The sequence below is a fragment of the Scyliorhinus torazame genome, chromosome 13, assembly GCF_047496885.1.
Source record: "Scyliorhinus torazame isolate Kashiwa2021f chromosome 13, sScyTor2.1, whole genome shotgun sequence".
Lineage (NCBI taxonomy): Eukaryota > Metazoa > Chordata > Chondrichthyes > Carcharhiniformes > Scyliorhinidae > Scyliorhinus > Scyliorhinus torazame.
Window position 1 is genome coordinate 196,290,695 of NC_092719.1, and position 20,251 is coordinate 196,310,945.

General features: G+C 48.2%; 1 protein-coding gene across 1 annotated transcript in view; it reads right to left on the reverse strand.

Annotated features, from left to right (window-relative positions):
* LOC140388490 (calcium/calmodulin-dependent protein kinase type 1-like) overlaps positions 1-20,251 on the reverse strand; it is a 315,146-nt gene that overhangs the window by 99,560 nt on the left and 195,335 nt on the right. The window contains exon 3 of the mRNA XM_072472766.1: positions 19,511-19,642. Coding sequence (XP_072328867.1) covers positions 19,511-19,642 — 132 coding nt within the window. The remainder of the gene's footprint in view (positions 1-19,510; positions 19,643-20,251) is intronic.

The following is a 20,251-nucleotide window of genomic DNA, read 5'->3' on the forward strand; positions in this document are numbered from 1 at the left end:
GTTGCTATCACAGGCCTGGCAGTGCTGCGATTCTAGCAGTCCAGGTTAACCCCTGTCGTGTCCCTCCTGACATCATTGGAAAACGAACATGTGACAGACATCGTCATTACCTGCCCATCCACCTTTCTCCAGTCAACAGAAAGATCACATTTCAATGCACCATTACATCAGTGTGACAAGCAAAATTTGGGGTTTGAAATGTGCTATTGTTTGATTGGTTTGAAATATGTTCCGTGTGGTTGGAGAACATTTGAATATTTTACTCATGGACAAACACGTATTTCTGAGGAAGAACATGAAGTAAAAGATGAACCGAAAGAAAGAAATCCTGAAAGGTTCAACTAAGGAAGGGAGATCTCGTCCTAAAATATAGATATGGTACTCAAATGGTTTGAGGAAGATCCTGGTGATCCATGAGCAGTGTCGAGTCCCCAACACAGAAGTGCTACAGAGCTTTCTAACTCGGATAACATCCTGGAAATACTCAAGCAACACCAACCATGATGGCTCAGTCTTACAAAGAACAAAGAAATGTACAGCACAGGAACAGGCCCTTCGGCCCTCCAAGCCCGTGCCGACCATGCTGCCCGACTAAACTACAATCTTCTACACTTCCTGGGTCCATATCCCTCTATTCCCATCCTATTCATGTATTTGTCAAGATGCCCCTTAAATGTCACTATCGTCCCTGCTTCCACCACCGCCTCTGGTAGCGAGTTCCAGGCACCCACTACCCTCTGCGTAAAAAACTTGCCTCGTACATCTACTCTAAACCTTGCCCCTCTCACCTTAAACCTATGCCCTCTAGTAATTGACCCCTCTACCCCGGGGAAAAGCCTCTGACTATCCACTCTGTCTATGCCCCTCATAATTTTGTAGACCTCTATCAGGTCGCCCCTCAACCTCCTTCGTTCCAGTGAGAACAAACCGAGTTTATTCAACCGCTCCTCATAGCTAATGCCCTCCATACCAGGCAACATTCTGGTAAATCTCTTCTGCACCCTCTCTAAAGCCTCCACATCCTTCTGGTAGTGTGGCGACCAGAATTGAACACTATAGTCCAAGTGTGGCCTAACTAAGGTTCTTTACAGCTGCAACATAACTTGCCAATTCTTATACTCAATGCCCCGGCCAATGAAGGCAAGCATGCCGTATGCCTTCTTGACTACCTTCTCCACCTGTGTTGCCCCTTTCAGTGACCTGTGGACCTGTACTCCTAGATCTCTTTGACTTTCAATACTCTTGAGGGTTCTACCATTCATTTTATATTCCCTACCTGCATTAGACCTTCCAAAATGCATTACCTCACATCTGTTCAGATTAAACTCCATCTGCCATCTCTCCGCCCAAGTCTCCAAACAATCTAAATCCTGCTGTATCCTCTGACAGTCCTCATCGCTATCCGCAATTCCACCAACCTTTGTGTCGTCTGCAAACTTACTAATCAGACCAGTTACATTTTCCTCCAAATCATTTATATATACTACAAACAGCAAAGGTCCCAGCACTGATCCCTGTGGAACACCACTGGTCACAGCCCTCCAATTAGAAAAGCATCCTTCCATTGCTACTCTCTGCCTTCTATGACCTAGCCAGTTCTGTATCCACCTTGCCAGCTCACCCCTGATCCCGTGTGACTTCACCTTTTGTACTAGTCTACCATGAGGGACCTTGTCAAAGGCCTTACTGAAGTCCATATAGACAACATCCACTGCCCTACCTGCATCAATCATCTTAGTGACCTCCTCGAAAAACTCTAACAAGTTAGTGAGACACGACTTCCCCTTCACAAAACCATGCTGCCTCTCACTAATACGTCCATTTGCTTCCAAATGGGAGTAGATCCTGCCTCGAAGAATTCTCTCCAGTAATTTCCCTACCACTGAAGTAAGGCTCACCGGCCTGTAGTTCCCTGGATCATCCTTGCTACCCTTCTTAAACAGAGGAACAACATTGGCTATTCTCCAGTCCTCCAGGACATCACCTGAAGACAGTGAGGATCCAAAGATTTCTGTCAAGGCCTCAGCAATTTCCTCTCCAGCCTCCTTCAGTGTTCTGGGGTAGATCCCATCAGGCCCTGGGGACTTATCTACCTTAATATTTTTTAAGTCACCCAACACCTCGTCTTTTTGGATCTCAATGTGACCCAGGCTATCTACACACCCTTCTCCAGACTCAAGATCTGCCAATTTCTTCTCTTTGGTGAATACTGATGCAAAGTATTCATTTAGTACCTCGCCCATTTCCTCTGGCTCCACACATAGATTCACTTGCCTATCCTTCAGTGGGCCAACCCTTTCCCTGGCTACCCTCTTGCTTTTTATGTACGTGTAAAAAGCCTTGGAATTTTCCTTAACCCTATTTGCCAATGGCTTTTTGTGACCCCTTCTAGCCCGCCTGACTCCTTGCTTAAGTTCCTTCCTACTTTCCTTATATTCCACACAGGCTTCGTCTGTTCCCAGCCTTTTAGCCCTGCCAAATGCCTCCTTTTTCTTTTTGACAAGGCCTACAATATCTCTCGTTATCCAAGGTTCCCGAAAATTGCCGTATTTATACTTCTTCCTCACAGGAACATGCCGGTCCTGAATTCCTTTCAACTGACACTTGAAAGCCTCCCACATGTCAGATGTTGATTTGCCCTCAAACATCCGCCCCCAATCTATGTTCTTCAGTTCCCGCCTAATATTGTTATAATTAGCCTTCCCCCAATTTAGCACATTCATCCTAGGACCACTCATATCCTTGTCCACCAGCACTTTAAAACTTACTGAATTGTGGTCACTGTTCCCAAAATGCTCCCCTACTGAATCATCTACCACCTGGCCGGGCTCATTCCCCAATACCAGGTCCAGTACCGCCCCTTCCCTAGTTGGACTGTCTACATATTGTTTTAAGAAACCCTCCTGGATGTTCCTTACAAACTCCGCCCCGTCTAAGCCCCTGGCACTAAGTGAGTCCCAGTCAATATTGGGGAAGTTGAAGTCTCCCATCACAACAACCCTGTTGCTTTTACTCTTTTCCAAAATCTGTCTACCTATCTGCTCCTCTATCTCCCGCTGGCTGTTGGGAGGCCTGTAGTAAACCCCCAACATTGTGACTGCACCCTTCTTATTCCTGATCTCTACCCATATAGCCTCACTGCCCTCTGAGGTGTCCTCCCGCAGTACAGCTGTGATATTCTCCCTAACCAGTAGCGCAACTCCGCCACCCCTTTTACATCCCCCTCTATCCCGCCTGAAACATCTAAATCCTGGAACGTTTAGCTGCCAATCCTGCCCTTCCCTCAACCAGGTCTCTGTAATGGCAACAACATCATAGTTCCAAGTATTAATCCAAGCTCTAAGTTCATCTGCCTTACCCGTAATACTTCTTGCATTAAAACATATGCACTTCAGGCCACCAGACCCGCTGTGTTCAGCAACTTCTCCCTGTCTGCTCTGCCTCAGAGCCCCACTGTCCCTATTCCCTAGTTCTCCCTCAATGCTCTCACCTTCTGACCTATTGCTCCCGTGCCCACCCCCCTGCCTTTAGAATGGTGGTCAACTACCAAAAGATGCATTTTATGCAAAGCTTGATGGTGCCAGTAGACCCACTGGGTGCCCCAAACAAAGATGCATGCATTTAAGCAAGGGGGACATCATTTCATTTCAACAACTGGGAATAGTCTACACATGACCAAAGCACCCAGCCCTGAAATCTCCACACTGGAGCATGGAAATTAGAAGAACAATGTCTTCAGATTGGCACAGAAAAGCACCAACACAGGACGGGGCATGCTGCAGCAGCCCCTGCATCAGCAAATGACAAATGACCATGTTCCCACTGCAATGACAATGCCTTGCTCAAATTGACTATACTCCCACTTGAAAACTCACAACAGATGAGCAGTATCTGTGAATCATCGGCAATGATGCAAAGCTAAGGAGAAGAGAGACATGCATAATGGAGCTCTTTGGTAACAAGTGGTGTGCTTAGCAAAGGAAGGTTACAGGCTAGGCCAATATTTTATTACATTTTGAATGTTTAATTCATAAAATAAAACACACTCACTATATTTTGATACAAACCAATTTAATCCAAAATTAGGAAATAATTAGCTCAACCTTTCCCTTTGTAATATATCCCCATTTGTATTAATTTGGTTACTAATTTTGTATTTTACATCCCTAACCATAAAAGAGCCATGGAACGAATTCTCAAACAAATTATCGAATATCCATGACATTTGGTTTCCTGCAGTTGGCTCCTAGCAGTTTGATTAATTCATAATTCGTCTGATGAAGGGCCTGTACCTAAAGCATTAACCGAGATTGCGATAGCTTGACATAATTGGCCCTCAAATCAATGTCTTGAAGAAAGAGAAAAGACAAAAAAAATCAAAGGATTGTACCATGTATCAAAGTTACGTAGACTGAGTAAGAAATACGAAAGAATCTGATACTATGTTGGGTGTAGATTATAGACCACTAAACAGTGTAAAAGAAAGGAGATTTGTAGGCTTATAAGAGAGCTTACAGTGGCTCCAGGACTATTTCCTTAATCACTATGATTTGTGATCTATGAGGAAGGATGACTGTTAAATCTCATTTTAGGTTGCAAAGTAGAGTAAGCAAGCGAGTTCAGTAGGGGATCATTTGGAAATGGTGGCCATAAACATAATTAAGCACACATTGAAATTAAAAAGCTTCACAGATAAAAATGCTCGATTGCAAATGGGCTAATTTCAGTGATAGGAAGGGCAACCAAATCCAGATTACGTGGTTGGGAAAACAAATGACAGTTCAGGCAAATGATCTGCATTGGATGATATTCATACGAGAGCTAGACGAGAAGCAGGGTAATATATTTTGGTTAAGAATAAAGGAGGCAGCACCTCTTTTAGTTGGGAGGTGAGGCAAAAATAAGGTTCAACAAAGGCATTTGATAAACACGGAGAAAATGAAAGAAAACAGTAATAATAAGTACGGAGAGGAGCAAATAAAAAGTTTAGGACAGACGAAGGAGCATGAAAGGCTTCTGGGAGTCAACATAAAAGCAAACGGCAAAGGCTTTCATCAACACAAGTAAAAAATAATCAAAGAGAAATAGGATGACTTCAACATGAAGAAGCCACCTTGTACTAGATTGTACGAGAATGGCAGAGATGCTCAATTGGAATCTTACATCAGTTTTTAAGGCACAAGATGAAAGAATTTGTGTAGAGGTAATGGAGGCGAATGTGGAAGAGCCATATAAATATTCGAAAAGGCATCATGTTAAAAAAAATGTAATGGGACCGAAAATAGAAACTCCAAGCTCAGAATGCATGCATTGCAGAGGAAAGATGAGAAAGAGATGATGAAGACATTGACATTAATTTTCAAAAATTCTTCAGAGACGAGATTTGCCCTGGAACAGAACGTTTATTTCCATTCCTTCATGGGATGTGGGGATCGCTGACTAGGTCAGTGGACGGCACGGTAGCATAGTGGTTAGCACTACGGCTTCACAGAGCCAGGGTCCCAGGTTCAATTCCCGGCTTGGGTCACTGTCTGTGCGGAATCTGCACGTTCTCCCCGTGTCTGCGTGGGTTTCCTCCGGGTGCTCCGGTTTCCTCCCACAAGTCCCGAAAGACATGCAATTAGGTAATTTGAACATTCTGAATTCTCCCTCTGTGTAACCAAACAGGCGCCGGAATGTGGCGACTCGGGGTGTTTCACAGTAACTTCATTGCAGTGTTAATCTAAGCCACTTTATAAACAATAAAGATTATTATTATTTATTATCCATCATTTGAGACAGTGGCGGTGAGCTGCCATCTTGAACCGCTGCAATCTATGTGGTGTTGAAGGAGGTGGCATCAGGGGAGCAGGATAATTAATTTTAATTTGTTTGGGGGTAAATTTAAGATCAGTTCTGCAAACACACGTTGATAAAAATCCATCCTGTACGATAATGTAGAATTACATTAGAAAATACAAAGACAGGACAGATTTGTGAAGGGTTGGTTATCTTTGATTAATGAAAACGAGTGTACATGGCATTGAAGGAAATGTACCCACATGAATAGAGTGATGGATAGAGGACAGACTGTTCGGAGTCAAGGTAAACAGATATGTTTATATATATATGTAATATATATGTATATATAATATATATATATATATATTTATATATGTACAGATATGTACCTTGGTGTGTTATAGGCAGAATTGCACACCAGGGTGCTGTGCTGGGACATTTTTTACATAAACGATGTGGACACAGGCAATAAAGTAACGATATTGACATTTATTGAGAATACTAAATTACCGGAGTGGCAAGCCATGAGGAAGAATGTCAGAGACTGCCAGATGACAGGCAGATTAATAAAGTATTCATACAGATGGCAGATGCAAGATTAAATTAGATATTTAGGTCAGAAAGGAAGCAAAATATTTTATAAACGCAGAGACCGGAGGGTCTGTGCGATGCATTATTGAAGTAGTGACTTAAGCAGACACGTTGTCAACGTTTGATAGGTTAGTACGGTGGTAATGGCACGAGGAGAACAGGGAAAACACATAGGCCTGAATTTTTAGGATGATGGGGTCTTAGCCCCTGCCCATTGAAGAATCGGTGGGGAACCCATCCCAGCACTGACTCCTACAGACCCGCTGTCATTTTACACTCTAATGAACATTGATTGGCATAATGTGAAACTTCCACCCCTCACTCGGGAGAAAGCCTCACCTTGGAGAGTTGCCATCCAATCAGATTGGTGGGCAAGTCTCCAGTCCCACCTGGAATATCACTGAAGTGGCCAGAAGAGGCACTGCACAAACCTTCCTGAGCCCAAGTCCCGGGAACCAGAAAAAAAAGGTGTCATGGAGGTTAAGAAAGACCTAGGGCTCACCAGGTGGGGAGGGGGGGCGAATGGTGACAATGAAGCCTGGAGGTCACGGGACCTTAACGGAAGGGAGGGCATCTTCAGTCAGTGGTGGGGCTTCTGATGGAAGCATCCCCTTTCCCACCCAAGTTGCAACTCTATTAATTTCCGGGATTTCCCATAAGCCTAATAATTGGGGTGGGAAATAGTCATTAAGTAGTCACTTAAGAGCCTTAATTGGGGCAGGGGAGATCTTCCCACCCAAGGCCCTTCCCGACCCAGTGTAAAATCGTTGTACGGTTGGGGTGGACAAGAGCCCAAAGGGAATTCTGTCTGTGCAATTTCACGCTCCTCCCCCTCCCCACTCCCATGTCTAGAAACCCACCAGGGCAAAAAACTCTAGCCTAAGAATTCAGGCAATTGTTCAGATAGAAAATGAACACTCGGGCTAAGCAGTCCATTTCTATTTGTAATTCTTATCCAACGCTATGCAGTTGCAATTTATGGCAGATAAATGATACATTTGGGGGGAAAAAACTCCACAAGACCCTGAACTATAAAACCTTTTTGATAGAATGCAGCATGCTAGAAACTTAAGGAAGACAGGTATTTAGGTTGTTAATACACAGAACCTCAACTGACATGTTTTGTAACCCACACTCCCAGTTTCAAGCACAAGGCAATTAAATATAAAATGTTGAATCGATACAAGACATGTCTTAGACCATATCTGAAACATTTGTGTGCTATTCCAGGCACCTCATTAGAGGACCTCATCAGAGCCATGGAAATGCTTATTGTAAACATTGACGAGAATGATCATACTGATTCCTCACTGAAAGAGAAAGAAAAAGGGAGAGGGATTTCAAAGAAGTTGAAGGTTCAAAGCGGTCTACAAAACCATGAAACATTTTGGGAGGAATAATGATAGATGGTTTTGCCATTGACTGGCAGATTTGGCAGCAGGGCAACTCGGAATCGGTACCAGAAGAATAAAAGGGGCAAATTTGAAGAATATCTTTTGCATTGGAGTTGGAAAACGTGGAATGCATTCATACAAATGGTTATTGAGACAGAATGTGGATTCTCCTGGATCAACGAAGTTGCCCGACACCGACGTAAAAAACGTTGCGAACCACTCTGGCGTCGGGCCGACCAGAAGTTGCGGATTTCTCCGCACTTCCGGGGGCTACGCTGGCACCGGAGGGGTTAGCGCCACGCCAGCCAGCGACGAAGGGACTGCGTGAGTTAGCGCATGCGCAGAACCGCTGCCGTGTTTCGGCACATGCGCAGACCGGCCGCCGTATTCTGGTGCATTCGCAGGGGGTGTCATCTCCGCGCTGGTCATGGCGGACCCCTACAGGGGCTGGCGCGGAGGAAGAAGTGCCAACACGGCACAGGCCCGCCCGCAGATGGGCCATCTGCGGGCGGGCCAGACCACCGTGGCCCCCCTCCCCCTGGGGTCGGATCTCCCCTGAGGACCGCCCCAGCCAGCCTACCAGCCAGGTCCCGCCGTGTGGGACCATGTCCAATCCACGCCGCCGGGACTGGCCAGAAACCGATGGCCGCTCGGCCCATCGGGGCCCGGAGAATTGCCGGTGGGGCCGCTGGCAACGTCCCCCCACCGGCGTAGTGTGATCCCTGCCCCTGCCCAAAAACTGGCACCGGAGAATACGGCAGCTGGCGTCGGAGCGGCGGGGCGGGTATTCCCAGAGACTATAACATCATTCAAAAATGGAATCAGATTTGCAAAGGAAGAATACAGATCCAAAGAGTGTAATATGGCAATATTGCAATATAGCTCCTGTTGAAAGCTAGACAAATCCAGCTTAGGTTTGATGGACCAGGTCTTTTCATGTACCAAATTCAATCATTCTAATTGGCTATCAGACACATAAAAAGTCCTATTTGAGGTTTGCCAAAGAGAACGCTTGAAATGTTGTCAACATTTGTAAATTTTGGGTGGCACGGTGGCGCGGTGATTAGCACTGCTGCCTCACGACGCCGAGGTCCCAGGTTCGATCCCGGCTCTGGGTCACTGTCCGTGTGGAGTTTGCACCCCGTGTTTGCGTGGGTTTCACCCCCACATCCCAAAGGTGTGCAGGGTAGGTGGGTTGGACACGGTACAATTGCCCCTTAATTGGAAAAAAACGAATTGGATACTCTAAATTTATTTTTGTTTTCATTTTAAAAAACATTTGCAAATTTCCCAATGCCTGCATTCATCTGAAATGTAGCAATTTTCAAGAATTCTTCCAGCCCAATGCCAGAACAATTAACCTCTCTACCTCCCTGGTCCTGCTTTGTGTCACTTGTAACTCCCAACTGGATGCTGCATCAGGGCTGCAAAGTTTGGCCACTCTTGGGCTTGATACTCAGCTGCCAGAAAAGTGATCTGTTTTATTGAACATGTTTTTCGGAGGGAGTCCTGCTGGGGTAAAAGAAGATGCATCCCATAATCTCAGCCGCACAAAAGTAAATAGAGGAGAAAAATTAATTTACCCAGCAATGGGCTCAGCTGTTGTTAAACAGCTCCAATAAAAACGATCACGCCAAGTAATGAAAAGATAGCAAAGAGGCACTACATAATGCTGACAAAATGCATTGCGCAGATCCCTGGAAGTTTGGTTGGCAAGGATCTTCCTCCTTTGCTCCACTCTGGCCCACTCTTCACCCCAGCAGGACTCCCTCCGAAAAACATGTTCAATAAAACAGATCACTTTTCTGGCAGATAGCCAAACTCACTAATCACAAGAACATTAATTCTCCTCTCTTGAACACTTAAGGGGAATATAAGAAATAAACAGCATTATAAATGAAATCCACTTAAACCAGGCACTGAAATGTTACTTTATCAGGACTAAATAATTGCAATGCTCCATTTCCTTCAGGGTACTACAAACAGGATCTCATTTCACATGCATATCCTCTTATTACTAGATCTGCAACATTCTTGATTTGAAGGTGATAATTTAAAGCAGTGTGACTATTTAAAATGTGTTTTCTTTTTTTTTAACACTTATGTAAATAAATGACTAGGACATTACCTTAAGGTTAGCGTTCATAGACATGTTATCCTGAAGTATACATTCTTGGTTGAATAGCAGAATTTCAACACAAATAGAACATTCAACATTGCAGCTTCAACTGACTGGAAGCCCAGTCCAACAGGACTAATTTAAAGTTAAGCGTCCCCAATCACGGCTCCTGCTTACTAGAGTTCATTGTGCTGAGATTTAGAAGGTGACCTTTGGCTTAAGGATCTTCATGGTCTGATCCTTTCACTACCACACATGACCTGCATACAGGACAAACTATAAGCTTCATGGCAATAGCAACAAAAACTACTTGTGTTCATATAGCAGTAAAATACCCAAATATGCTTTACAGGAGCATAATAAAACATAGTTTCACATTGAGCTACTTAAGATATTGGGAGAGAATGACCGAAAACTTAGTCAAAGAGGTAGGTTTTAGGGAAGGTCGTAGAAGAAAAGATTGAGGGGATTGGAGTAGTTGAGGGAGAGTTTCAGAGCTTGAGCAACTGAAGGCACGGCTGCCAACATTGCTGCAATTAAAATTGAGGATGTACAAAAGGCCAGGACCGAAACCGTGCAGAGATCTGAGGTTTGAAGGGATGGAGGGAGGGGTGAGGCCATTCCTTTGAAATAAGGGTGAGAATTTTAAAATCGAGGTGTCACCAGACAGGAATTGAGCATAGGGGGCAATGAATGAACATGACATTGTGCGACTTATGACATAGGCTCAATTTTATGGAGGGGGTCGAAGATGGGAGGCGAGCCAGCAAGATATTGGAATAGTCAGGTTTAGGAGGTAACAAAGGTGTGCACGAGGGTTTCAGCAACAAATGAGCTGAGAAAGGGGAAGACCAGAGGCAACACTACTGAGGTGGAAGCAGACTATTTTGGTGATAGTAAGGATATGTGAATAGAAATCCATCTTGGAATCGGATGTGACCTGGTCTGAATCAGCCTCAGGACATTGCCAGGGAGGGGGATGGAGCCGGTGGATAGAGCATTTCCAAAATAGCTTTGGTCGTCTCAATATTTAGTTGGAAGAGATTACTAGATATCGGCTAAGCTGTGAGACAAATCAGAGACCCTGGAGGGGAAACATATTTACCTACATTAAAAGTAGAAATCAGTTCCACCACTTACAATGGCATTTGTCCCAGTTAGTGCCTTCTGCCTCACTGCCAGTCATTTATCAACTGCTAAATAGTCTGTGACTCAGTAAGAATTTGAAACTACTGCTAACCCTCTCACCTTTTTGACTAAGTTTTTGGCCAGCCTATTATTCTGTCCTCCATACTTTCTGTCGCCTGACTTTTGCATAATGAAATAGGGCAGCAGATAAAGCAATGGAGTAGAGGTCTAATAAAATATAAGATAACGAGCTGATCCTCATGGAGGAGGTGGGGAGATCGATGGAATCAAACCCGCTACCCCCAGTGGTAGGCCTGGGACAGCAACAGTGGTGGGAAAATGGTGAGGCCATCAGGCTAGAACGCCCACCTCCAATAACTGGGGCACCGGCCCAGCTGTAATGATGAATGTCAGGCTCACAAAACCTCAGCCCTCAAATTCTCCTACTCATGCGTTATGCCCTATACAGTATCTGCTATAGGAAGACTTCAGGAGCCGTCTCTTTGAAATGGGCATGAAATAATTGAACTTCCAATCACCTTACAGCAGACAAAAAAAACCTGGGAACCATTCAAAAAAATTATATCTCCTCTCGTGGTCAATCTATCTGAAAACAAACAAATATTTAGCATCTTCAAAGAAGGGAAATCTTTATTAGCCCCTTAAAACTGTCACTCAAACTATCTAAACAATCCCTTGTTGGTACAAGTGGCACTGAAGCTTTTGAAACTCAGTCAAGTATTCATAATAACCTTAGCTGTCAAAACAAACCCTTGAAAATGCAGACAATGGAGCCTATTGAAACTGAAAGAACAGATTTTTTTTTCCTTTCAATGCCAGTTAAAGAATTTGAGGAACACATGATTGTTAATTCTGTTCTTCACTTGGGACTGGAGTTTCCCTGTGGTTTATAACGCCTCTGAGGTGCCGTCAACTATTTATACTTATGGAAGAGGCCTGCCTCCACAAGGACTGCAGGAAGGAGGCAGTTTAAATTGCCCAACCCAGCAATGGAGCCAGCAAGCCTACATGTGGCAAAAATTTCAAGAAATGGGAATGGAGGCAGGAATCCTGGTGTTGGGTCCCATCCACCATTTTTAAAGGGCTCCCAAGTACCAGGTCAATAAATTGCGATTAGCACATTACCTTTTCCAGGGTACGGTAATAATAATTAGTGCAGTAGATCATTTTACCTGAAGCAAAATGCTAACTCCACAGCTTGGAAAGTGGTGGAGATCTTAGAGGGCAGATCTTAGCTCAGCCTTTGCTTTCAAAGCATGCAATGTAAACATCCACCTGCTGACTCTACAACTTAGATCCTGCCTACTCGATCTAAAATCTGCATGGATATACCTCCTCTGCATCTATAAAATCCCTCGAGACACATAAAAACATTTCTTCTCTTCCATTTAACAGTCCAACATTCCTTCCCATCATCCCCTGGGGCAGGAATGCTATTCTCCACTCACTCCCTCAGTAATTACCTTTTCCACCTATGAAGCCTGCATTTTTGCAGTATCCAATTGAGTAGAAGAGTAAGAGTAAGACTTGATGGAAACATTTAAGTTCCTGAGAGGTATAGACAGCATAGATGTGGGGCGCGATTCGACGATCGCGGGACTAAGTGTCCGTGCTGTCGTGAACGTCGTCGCGTTTCACGATGGCGTGAAACGGGCGTGGGCAGTAGCGATTCTAGCCCCCACAGGGGGCCAGCACGGCGCTTAAATCCTGGCACGGACTGGGGGCAGCGGTAACCGTCGCATGCGCGGTAGACTCACGGAACGCTCCGGCCCCGACGCAACATGGCGCGGGGTTTCTGGGGCCGGAAGCGCAACAAGGTAGACCGGGGGGGGGGGGGGGGGGTAGAGGCCTGCCCGCCGATCGGTGAGCCCCGATCGCGGGCCAGACCCCATCGGAGGCCCCCCTGGGGACGGAGCCGCCCTCCCCCCCCCCCCCCCCCACAGGCCGCCCCCCCGACCCTTCGCGCAGAGTTCCCGCTGGCAGCGACCAGGTGTGGACGGCGCCGGCGGGACTCTGCTTTTTCCGCACGGCCGGGCCAGAGAATCGGCAGCCTCCAAAAGTGTAAGCCCACCTCTGCTGTGAACCCTGCAGCGAGGCGAGAAGGCGGTGCTAGCCAACGGCCGTTGAGGGGTGATTCTTGATCTCCAGGCCAGGATCAAGGAGGGTGGGTGGGCAATCAGACAAAAAGAACAGAGGCCACCAGACCTCCAAACCTGGCCCCCACACCCACCCATTGGGCAGCAAAGGTGAGGGTTTGGGTGTCCGTGCTTTGCATTGTGTGAGCTGTGGGTGAGTGCGGTCAGGAGGGCACTGATGTCATTGGGGGCGGGGCTAGACAACATTGGTGGTGGGGCTCGCCTACATTGGGCGTGGGGCTTGACTACATTGTGGGCAGGCCGCCATGCCACCAGGGGTTGCAGCGTGACGTGGGGACCCCGCAAAAGAGGGAGAGCGTGGGGCTCCCAAAAATGTAAATCTGTCTCTGGGTTGAAGTTACAATCAGATCAGCCATGATCTTATTGAATGGCGGAACAGACCCGAGGGGCTGAATGGCCCACTGCTGCTCAATTTGTGTGTACCACAGAAATGGGGTTTCTAATCTAACTGGATGTTATACGCTTTAAGGGATATACAAAATCAGAAACTATATTTGCAAAATTCAGCCAAATATCCCTGGTTGCAACGGGTGACCCCACCAGTAAACTCTGGTGAACCAGATAATAATTTGCGGGATAGGTGAAGGGGGAATTCTGACTGTGGGAATCATAGAAAGCTTGGGTCCAAATCCTGGAATTCCCCGCTGTTGTGGGAGCATCATCGCCACCAGGATTCCGGGGGTTCTAAGAGAAGACCAATTAAGAGCAACCAATAAGGATGCACAGTAAATGTGTCCATCACACCTTTAAAAGGAACATTGGGCCATCGGATGCCACAATGTACCAGGGTCATAGAATCATATAATTTACAGTGCAGAAGGAGACTATTCGGCACATCGAGTCTGCACCGGCCCTTGGAATTAGCACCCCACTTAAGCCCACACCCATAACCCCACCTCACCTTTTTGGACACGAAGGTCAATTTAGCATGGCCAATCCACCTAACCTGCACGTCTTTGGACTGTGGGAGGAAACCGGAGCACCTGGAGGAAACCCACACAGACACGGGGAAAACATGCAGACTCCGCACAAACAGTGACCCAAGCCGGAAATCGAACCTGGGACCCTGGAGCTGTGAAACAACAGTGCTAACCACTTGTGGTGAACCACTGTAATAGGAGATGTAAGGTAGGACCTGCACTACAGGTTTGCCGGTAGTTCCTGCCGGCTGGCTCCGCCCACAGAGAACTGTAAAAATATGCATGACCTCCAGTGCCCTGCCATTTCGCCAGCTGCAGCAGGAGGCCACGCATCTGACTGTAATAAAGCCACAGTTGTACCCAACTTTAGTCTTTGTGCAATTGATCGTGCATCAATTTATTACAGTCAGATTTTCCACAGAATGGATATCAGAATTAAGCCCGATCGCCTGCAGCTGGATCCGCACTCGCCCGACGCCAGGAAAGACTTTACTCACTGGCTAGCATGTTTTGAGGCCTACATCAAGGCTGCGGACACCGAGCCAACGGAGGCTCAGAAGATAAACGTCCTGTACTCCAAACTGAGCTCCAGCATGTTCCCGTTGATCCAAGACGCCATGAATTACACAAAAGCAATGGAACTCCCTAAGGAACACTACACGCAGAAGGCGAACACGCTCTTTGGCAGGCATGTACTCGCCACCCGCTCGCAACTACCTTGTGAGTCCATCGAAGACTTCTGGCGGGTCCTAATTCCACTCGTCCGGGACTGTGACTGTCAGGCCGTTACGGCCGCCGTACGCAAATCTCCTCATGCGCGATGCCTTCATGACGGGGATTGCGTCGAACCGCACCTGAGAACGATTACTGGGAGGGGCCACGCTCGAACTGCCGGAGACGAAAACCACGGCGTTCTCCATGACGGTCGCATCCCGCAACGTACAATCGTACCCCTCCCGCCGCACTGCCCACCCTTCTACTGCTTCCTACCCCTCCTGGACTCCGCCGCCGACCTCCTCAGCCGGGGCCCTGCCTTCCCAATACGCCTGCGCCGCACGCCGATCCGCGCACCCCGGGGGTCCCCGCTGCTACTTCTGCAGTCAGCAAAAGCACCCCCGCCAACACTGCCCGGCCCGCACTGCAGTTTGTGAAGCCTGCAGTAAAAAGGGCTACTTTGCGGCGGTGTGCCAGGCCGGCGCAGTCGCTGCGATCGCGCCCGCTATCGCCCCCTCCCCCACGCCAGACGCACAATGGGAGCCGCCATCTTCTCTTCCCGGGTCCATGTGCGACCAATGGGCGCCGCCATCTTGGCCCCCTTCGGCCACATGCGCCCCATGGGCACCGCCATCGTGTCCCGACCCCGCAATGTGCGCACCATGGGTGCCGCCATCTTGTCCCCCACAGGGTCTCTGGACATCCTGACATCGGAACCGCACACGCTCGCCACCCGAATCATCCGATGGCTACCCGCAGCTCGCTTCGATGATGCTGGACCAATCTCGCCCGCACAACCTGGCCACCACGTCGACGTTAAAATCAACGGCCACGCGACCTCATGCCTGCTGGACTCCTGGAGCACCGAAAGCTTTGTTCACCCAGATACGGTAAGGCGCTGCTCCCTCACGGTCCACCCTGCCAATCAAAGGATCTCCCTAGCCTCCGGATCCCAGTCCGTCCCGATCCGAAGCTTTTGTACAGTCTCCCTCACGGTCCAGGGCGTAGAATTTAGTAACTTCCACCTCTATGTCCTTCCTAATCTCTGTGCTGCACTCCTGTTGGGCCTGGACTTCCAGTGCTACCTCCAGAGGCTCGCCGTCAAATTCGGCAGGCCCTTACCCCCCTTACCGTTTGCGGCCTCTCGACCCTCAAGGTTGATCCCCCCTCCCTTTTTGCCAATCTAACTGCGGATTGCAAGCCCGTTGCCACTAGGAGCAGACGGTACAGCACCCAGGACAAGACCTTCATCAGGTCCGAAGTCCAGCGGCTGCTTATGGAGGGTATTATCGAGGCCAGCAACAGCCCCTGGAGAGCCCAAGTGGTATTGGTTAAAACTGGGGAGAAACACAGGATGGTTGTGGACTACAGCCAGACCATCAATCGGTACACGCAGCTCGAAGCGTATCCTCTCCCACGCATATCTGATATGGTCAATCAGATTGCACAGTACCGGGTCTTCTCAACAATTGACCTGAAATCCGCCTACCACCAGCTCTCCATCCGGAAGTCGGACCGGCCATACACTGCCTTCGAGGCGGACGGTCGCCTCTGTTTAGCACAGGGCTAAATCGCTGGCTTTGAAAGCAGACCAAGGCAGGCCAGCAGCACCGTTCGATTCCCATAACAGCCTCCCACAGTAACGTCATTGAAGCCTACTTGTGACAATAAGTGATTTTCATTTTCTATCACTTCCTTAGGGTCCCTTTCGGTGTCACAGATGGGGTCTCAGTCTTCCAAAGAGATGGACCGAATGGTCGACCAGTACGGTTTGCGGGCCACCTTTCCGTACTTAGATAATGTCACCATCTGCGGCCGTGACCAGCGGGACCACGATGCCAACCTCGATAAATTCCTCCGCACTGCCACTCTTCTCACCCTGACCTACAACAAAGAGAAGTGTGTGTTCAGCACGACCCGGTTAGCCATTCTCGGCTATATAGTCCAAAACGGACTTCTCAGGCCCGACCCCGACTGTATGCGCCCCCTTATGGAACTTCCCCTCCCCCACTACCCCAAGGCCCTCAAATGCTGTCTGGGGTTCTTTTCCTACTACGCTCAGTGGGTCCCAAACTATGCGGACAAGGCCCGCCCACTCATTCAGTCCACCCAATTCCCCCTTGCGGCCGAGGCACAACATGCTTTCGCCCGCATCAGAGCAGACATCGCCAAGGTCAGGATGTGCGCAGTGGACAAGTCACTGCCTTTCCAAGTAGAAAGCGACGCTTCAGACGTCGCCCTTGCCGCCACTCTAAACCAGGCAGGCAGACCCGTGGCATTCTTTTCCCGCACCGTTCATGCCTCGGAAATTTGACACTCTTCCGTCGAAAAGGAGGCCCAAGCTATCGTTGAAGATGTGCGGCATTGGAGGCATTACCTGGCCGGTAAGAGATTCATTCTCCTTATGGATCAACGGTCAGTAGCCTTCATGTTCAATAACACACAGCGGGGCAAGATCAAAAATGATAAAATCTTGCGGTGGAGAATCGAGCTCTCCACCTATAATTACGAGATCTTGTATCGCCCCGGTAAACTCAACGAGCCTCCAGACGCCCTCTCCTGAGGTACATGTGCCAGCACACAAGTGGCCCAACTCCGGGCCTTACACGACAGCCTTTGTCACCCGGGGGTCACTCGATTGTACCATCTGGTCAAAGCTCGCAATCTGCCCTACTCCGTCGAGGAAGTAAGGACAGTGTCCAGGGACTGCCAGGTCTGTGCGGAGTGCAAGCCGCACCTCTACCGGCCTGACCGTGCCCGCCTGGTGAAGGCTTCCCACCCCTTTGAACGCCTCAGCATGGATTTCAAAGGGCCCCTCCCCTCCACCGACCATAACACGTACATTCTCAGTGTGGTCGATGAGTACTCTAGATTCCCTTCGCCATCCCATGCCCCGATATGACCTCTGCCACCGTCATCAAGGCCCTCAGCACCATCTTCGCTCTGTTCGGTTTCCCCGCCTACATCCACGGTGACAGGGGATCCTCATTCACGAGCGATGAGCTGCGTCAGTTCCTGCTCAGCAGGGGTATAGCCTCCAGCAGGACGACCAGCTACAACCCCCGAGGAAACAGGCAAGTGGAACGGGAGAATGGGACGGTTTGGAGGGCCGTCCAGCTGGCCCTATGGTCCAGGAACCTCCCAGCCTCTCGCTGACAGGAGGTCCTCCCTGACGCTCTGCACTCCATCCGGTCACTATTGTGCACCGCCACTAATAACACACCCCATGAACGTGTTTTTACCTTCCCCAGGAAGTCCACATCCGGGGTGTCGCTCCCGACTTGGCTCGCTGCCCCAGGACCAGTCCTTCTCCGTAGGCACGTCCGACTCCACAAGGCGGGCCCCTTGGTGGACAGGGTTCACCTGCTCCACGGCAACCCTCAATAAGCCTACGTTGAGTTCCCCGACGGCCGCCAAGATACTGTCTCACTCAGGGACCTGGCATGTCAGGTTCCACCCCAACACACACCCCCACCAATGCACCCCCCCCCATCTCCCACCGCGCCGCCAATATTGACACCACCAGACCACCCCCCCTCCCCTTTTCCGCACAAGAGGACGAAGAGGACTTCTGCACGCTCCCGGAGTTCCCCGATGACTGGCCAGCATCAGCACCGCCACCACCGCCATCGGTGCCACCTCCACCACCGCCAGTACCGACTTCGCCACCACCGTTACGCCGCTCCCAACGAAGCACCAAAGCACCAGACTGGCTGAACCTTTGACGGACTCCGTACCGTCAACGTGGACTTTTCTTTCCCTACCACTGTGCATAATTGCACTAATTGTATATAGTTTCACGTCACCCCCGCCGGACTCATTTTTAACAGGGGGTGAATGTGGTGAACCACTGTAATAGGAGATGTAAGGTAGGACCTGCACTATAGGTTCGCCGGTAGCTCCTGCTGGCTGGCTCGGCCCACAGAGAACTGTATAAATATGCATGACCTCCAGTGCCCTGCCATTTCGCCAGCTGCAGCAGGAGGCCACGCATCTGACTGTATTAAAGCCACAGTTGTATCCAACTTTAGTCTTTGTGCAATTGATCGTGCATCACCACTGTGCTACCGTGCTCCAATCAGCTTTGCACCATCTGCACCACCAATCTTTTTACAGCTATCACAAAATAGCGAGACCTAAATTGTAACGCGCATGCAGTGAATGTGCTGCTAAATTGACACTGGATGGCCACGGGAAGCTGAACCACATTTTGATTGCATGACTGATAATCAACACACTTTCCAACGAGGGCGAGATCCACTTAATGAGATACAGACAGACAGAAATGTAGTACCTGCTCACTGTGTAAAACGCACTGGTGCAACTGACTCCCTCCATACCAAAACACTCCTCTGGTAAGGTTTTGGAAATATCTTTGTGTAAATATCTATTTACAAGGCTGAGCCAATTAATCAGCAATAAACTGTCTGGAAGAACCCTGCAACTCTCTCCAATACAGAAACATGTTAAAATGCCATCTTTAACTCAGCTGAATAAAAACAGATGGGTTTTGTTGATGTAATCCCAATAAATATGCAAAATGATTAACATGGCAAGATTTTCCACATTTGGAATTGGCAGAGGAATACATTTCTTTCAACTGGACTGGAATGAGAAACAGATTATTCTATATCAACCCCAGACCCCACCATTTTCATTTTCTCTTGCACGTTCCCCACTACTTACTTCCTGAGGACGGCAATCTCATTCTCAATGCTGTTCTCCTTTCCCTCCAGAGCTTTCTTGGGGATGCACTTAATAGCAACCAGTTTCCGAGTCCGCTTCTCCTCAGCGAGGACTACTTCAGAGAAAGCACCCCTGGGGGGGAAAAAAAAGCAGCCACGTTTGAGCACTTTACTGTTATGCAACACCAATCGTTCATTTCTTCACACACTATTGCCAAATAAAAAGGCAGAATGCCAAAACCCGAATTATCCAAGCAACAAAAGAAAACTTGCCCAATCACGAGGCATGATTGTTACATTGAAAGCAAGGGTATGTGAGCAGCATTATCAAGTGTACGATTTATGAAGGGTGCTTGGTGCTTTGTTGCTCAAGGTATTCGGCAATGCTCAGGTACACTATCAGCCTGAGAGGAAATCTCCCGTGAAAAGTTTGGAAGTTAGGCGACCAGCGGTTTCCAGTGACAGCAGGATTCGGAATCGGGAGGAAACAGCTTTTATATGTACTTTAAACACATGTAAGTTGTTATGATCCAGAGCACAGTGCCTGAAAGAATGGTGGAAGCAGATTCAATAACTTCCAAAAATGAGTCAGACATATAGAAAATGAATCGTTCGCAGAAATATGGGGAAAGAGCAGGGGAAATTAGACTAATTGGTTAGCTCTGAGAAAGAGCCAACACAGGCATGCTGGGCCAAATGGCCTTCTTCTGTGCTCTATGATTCTATTGAGACATCCTTGCAG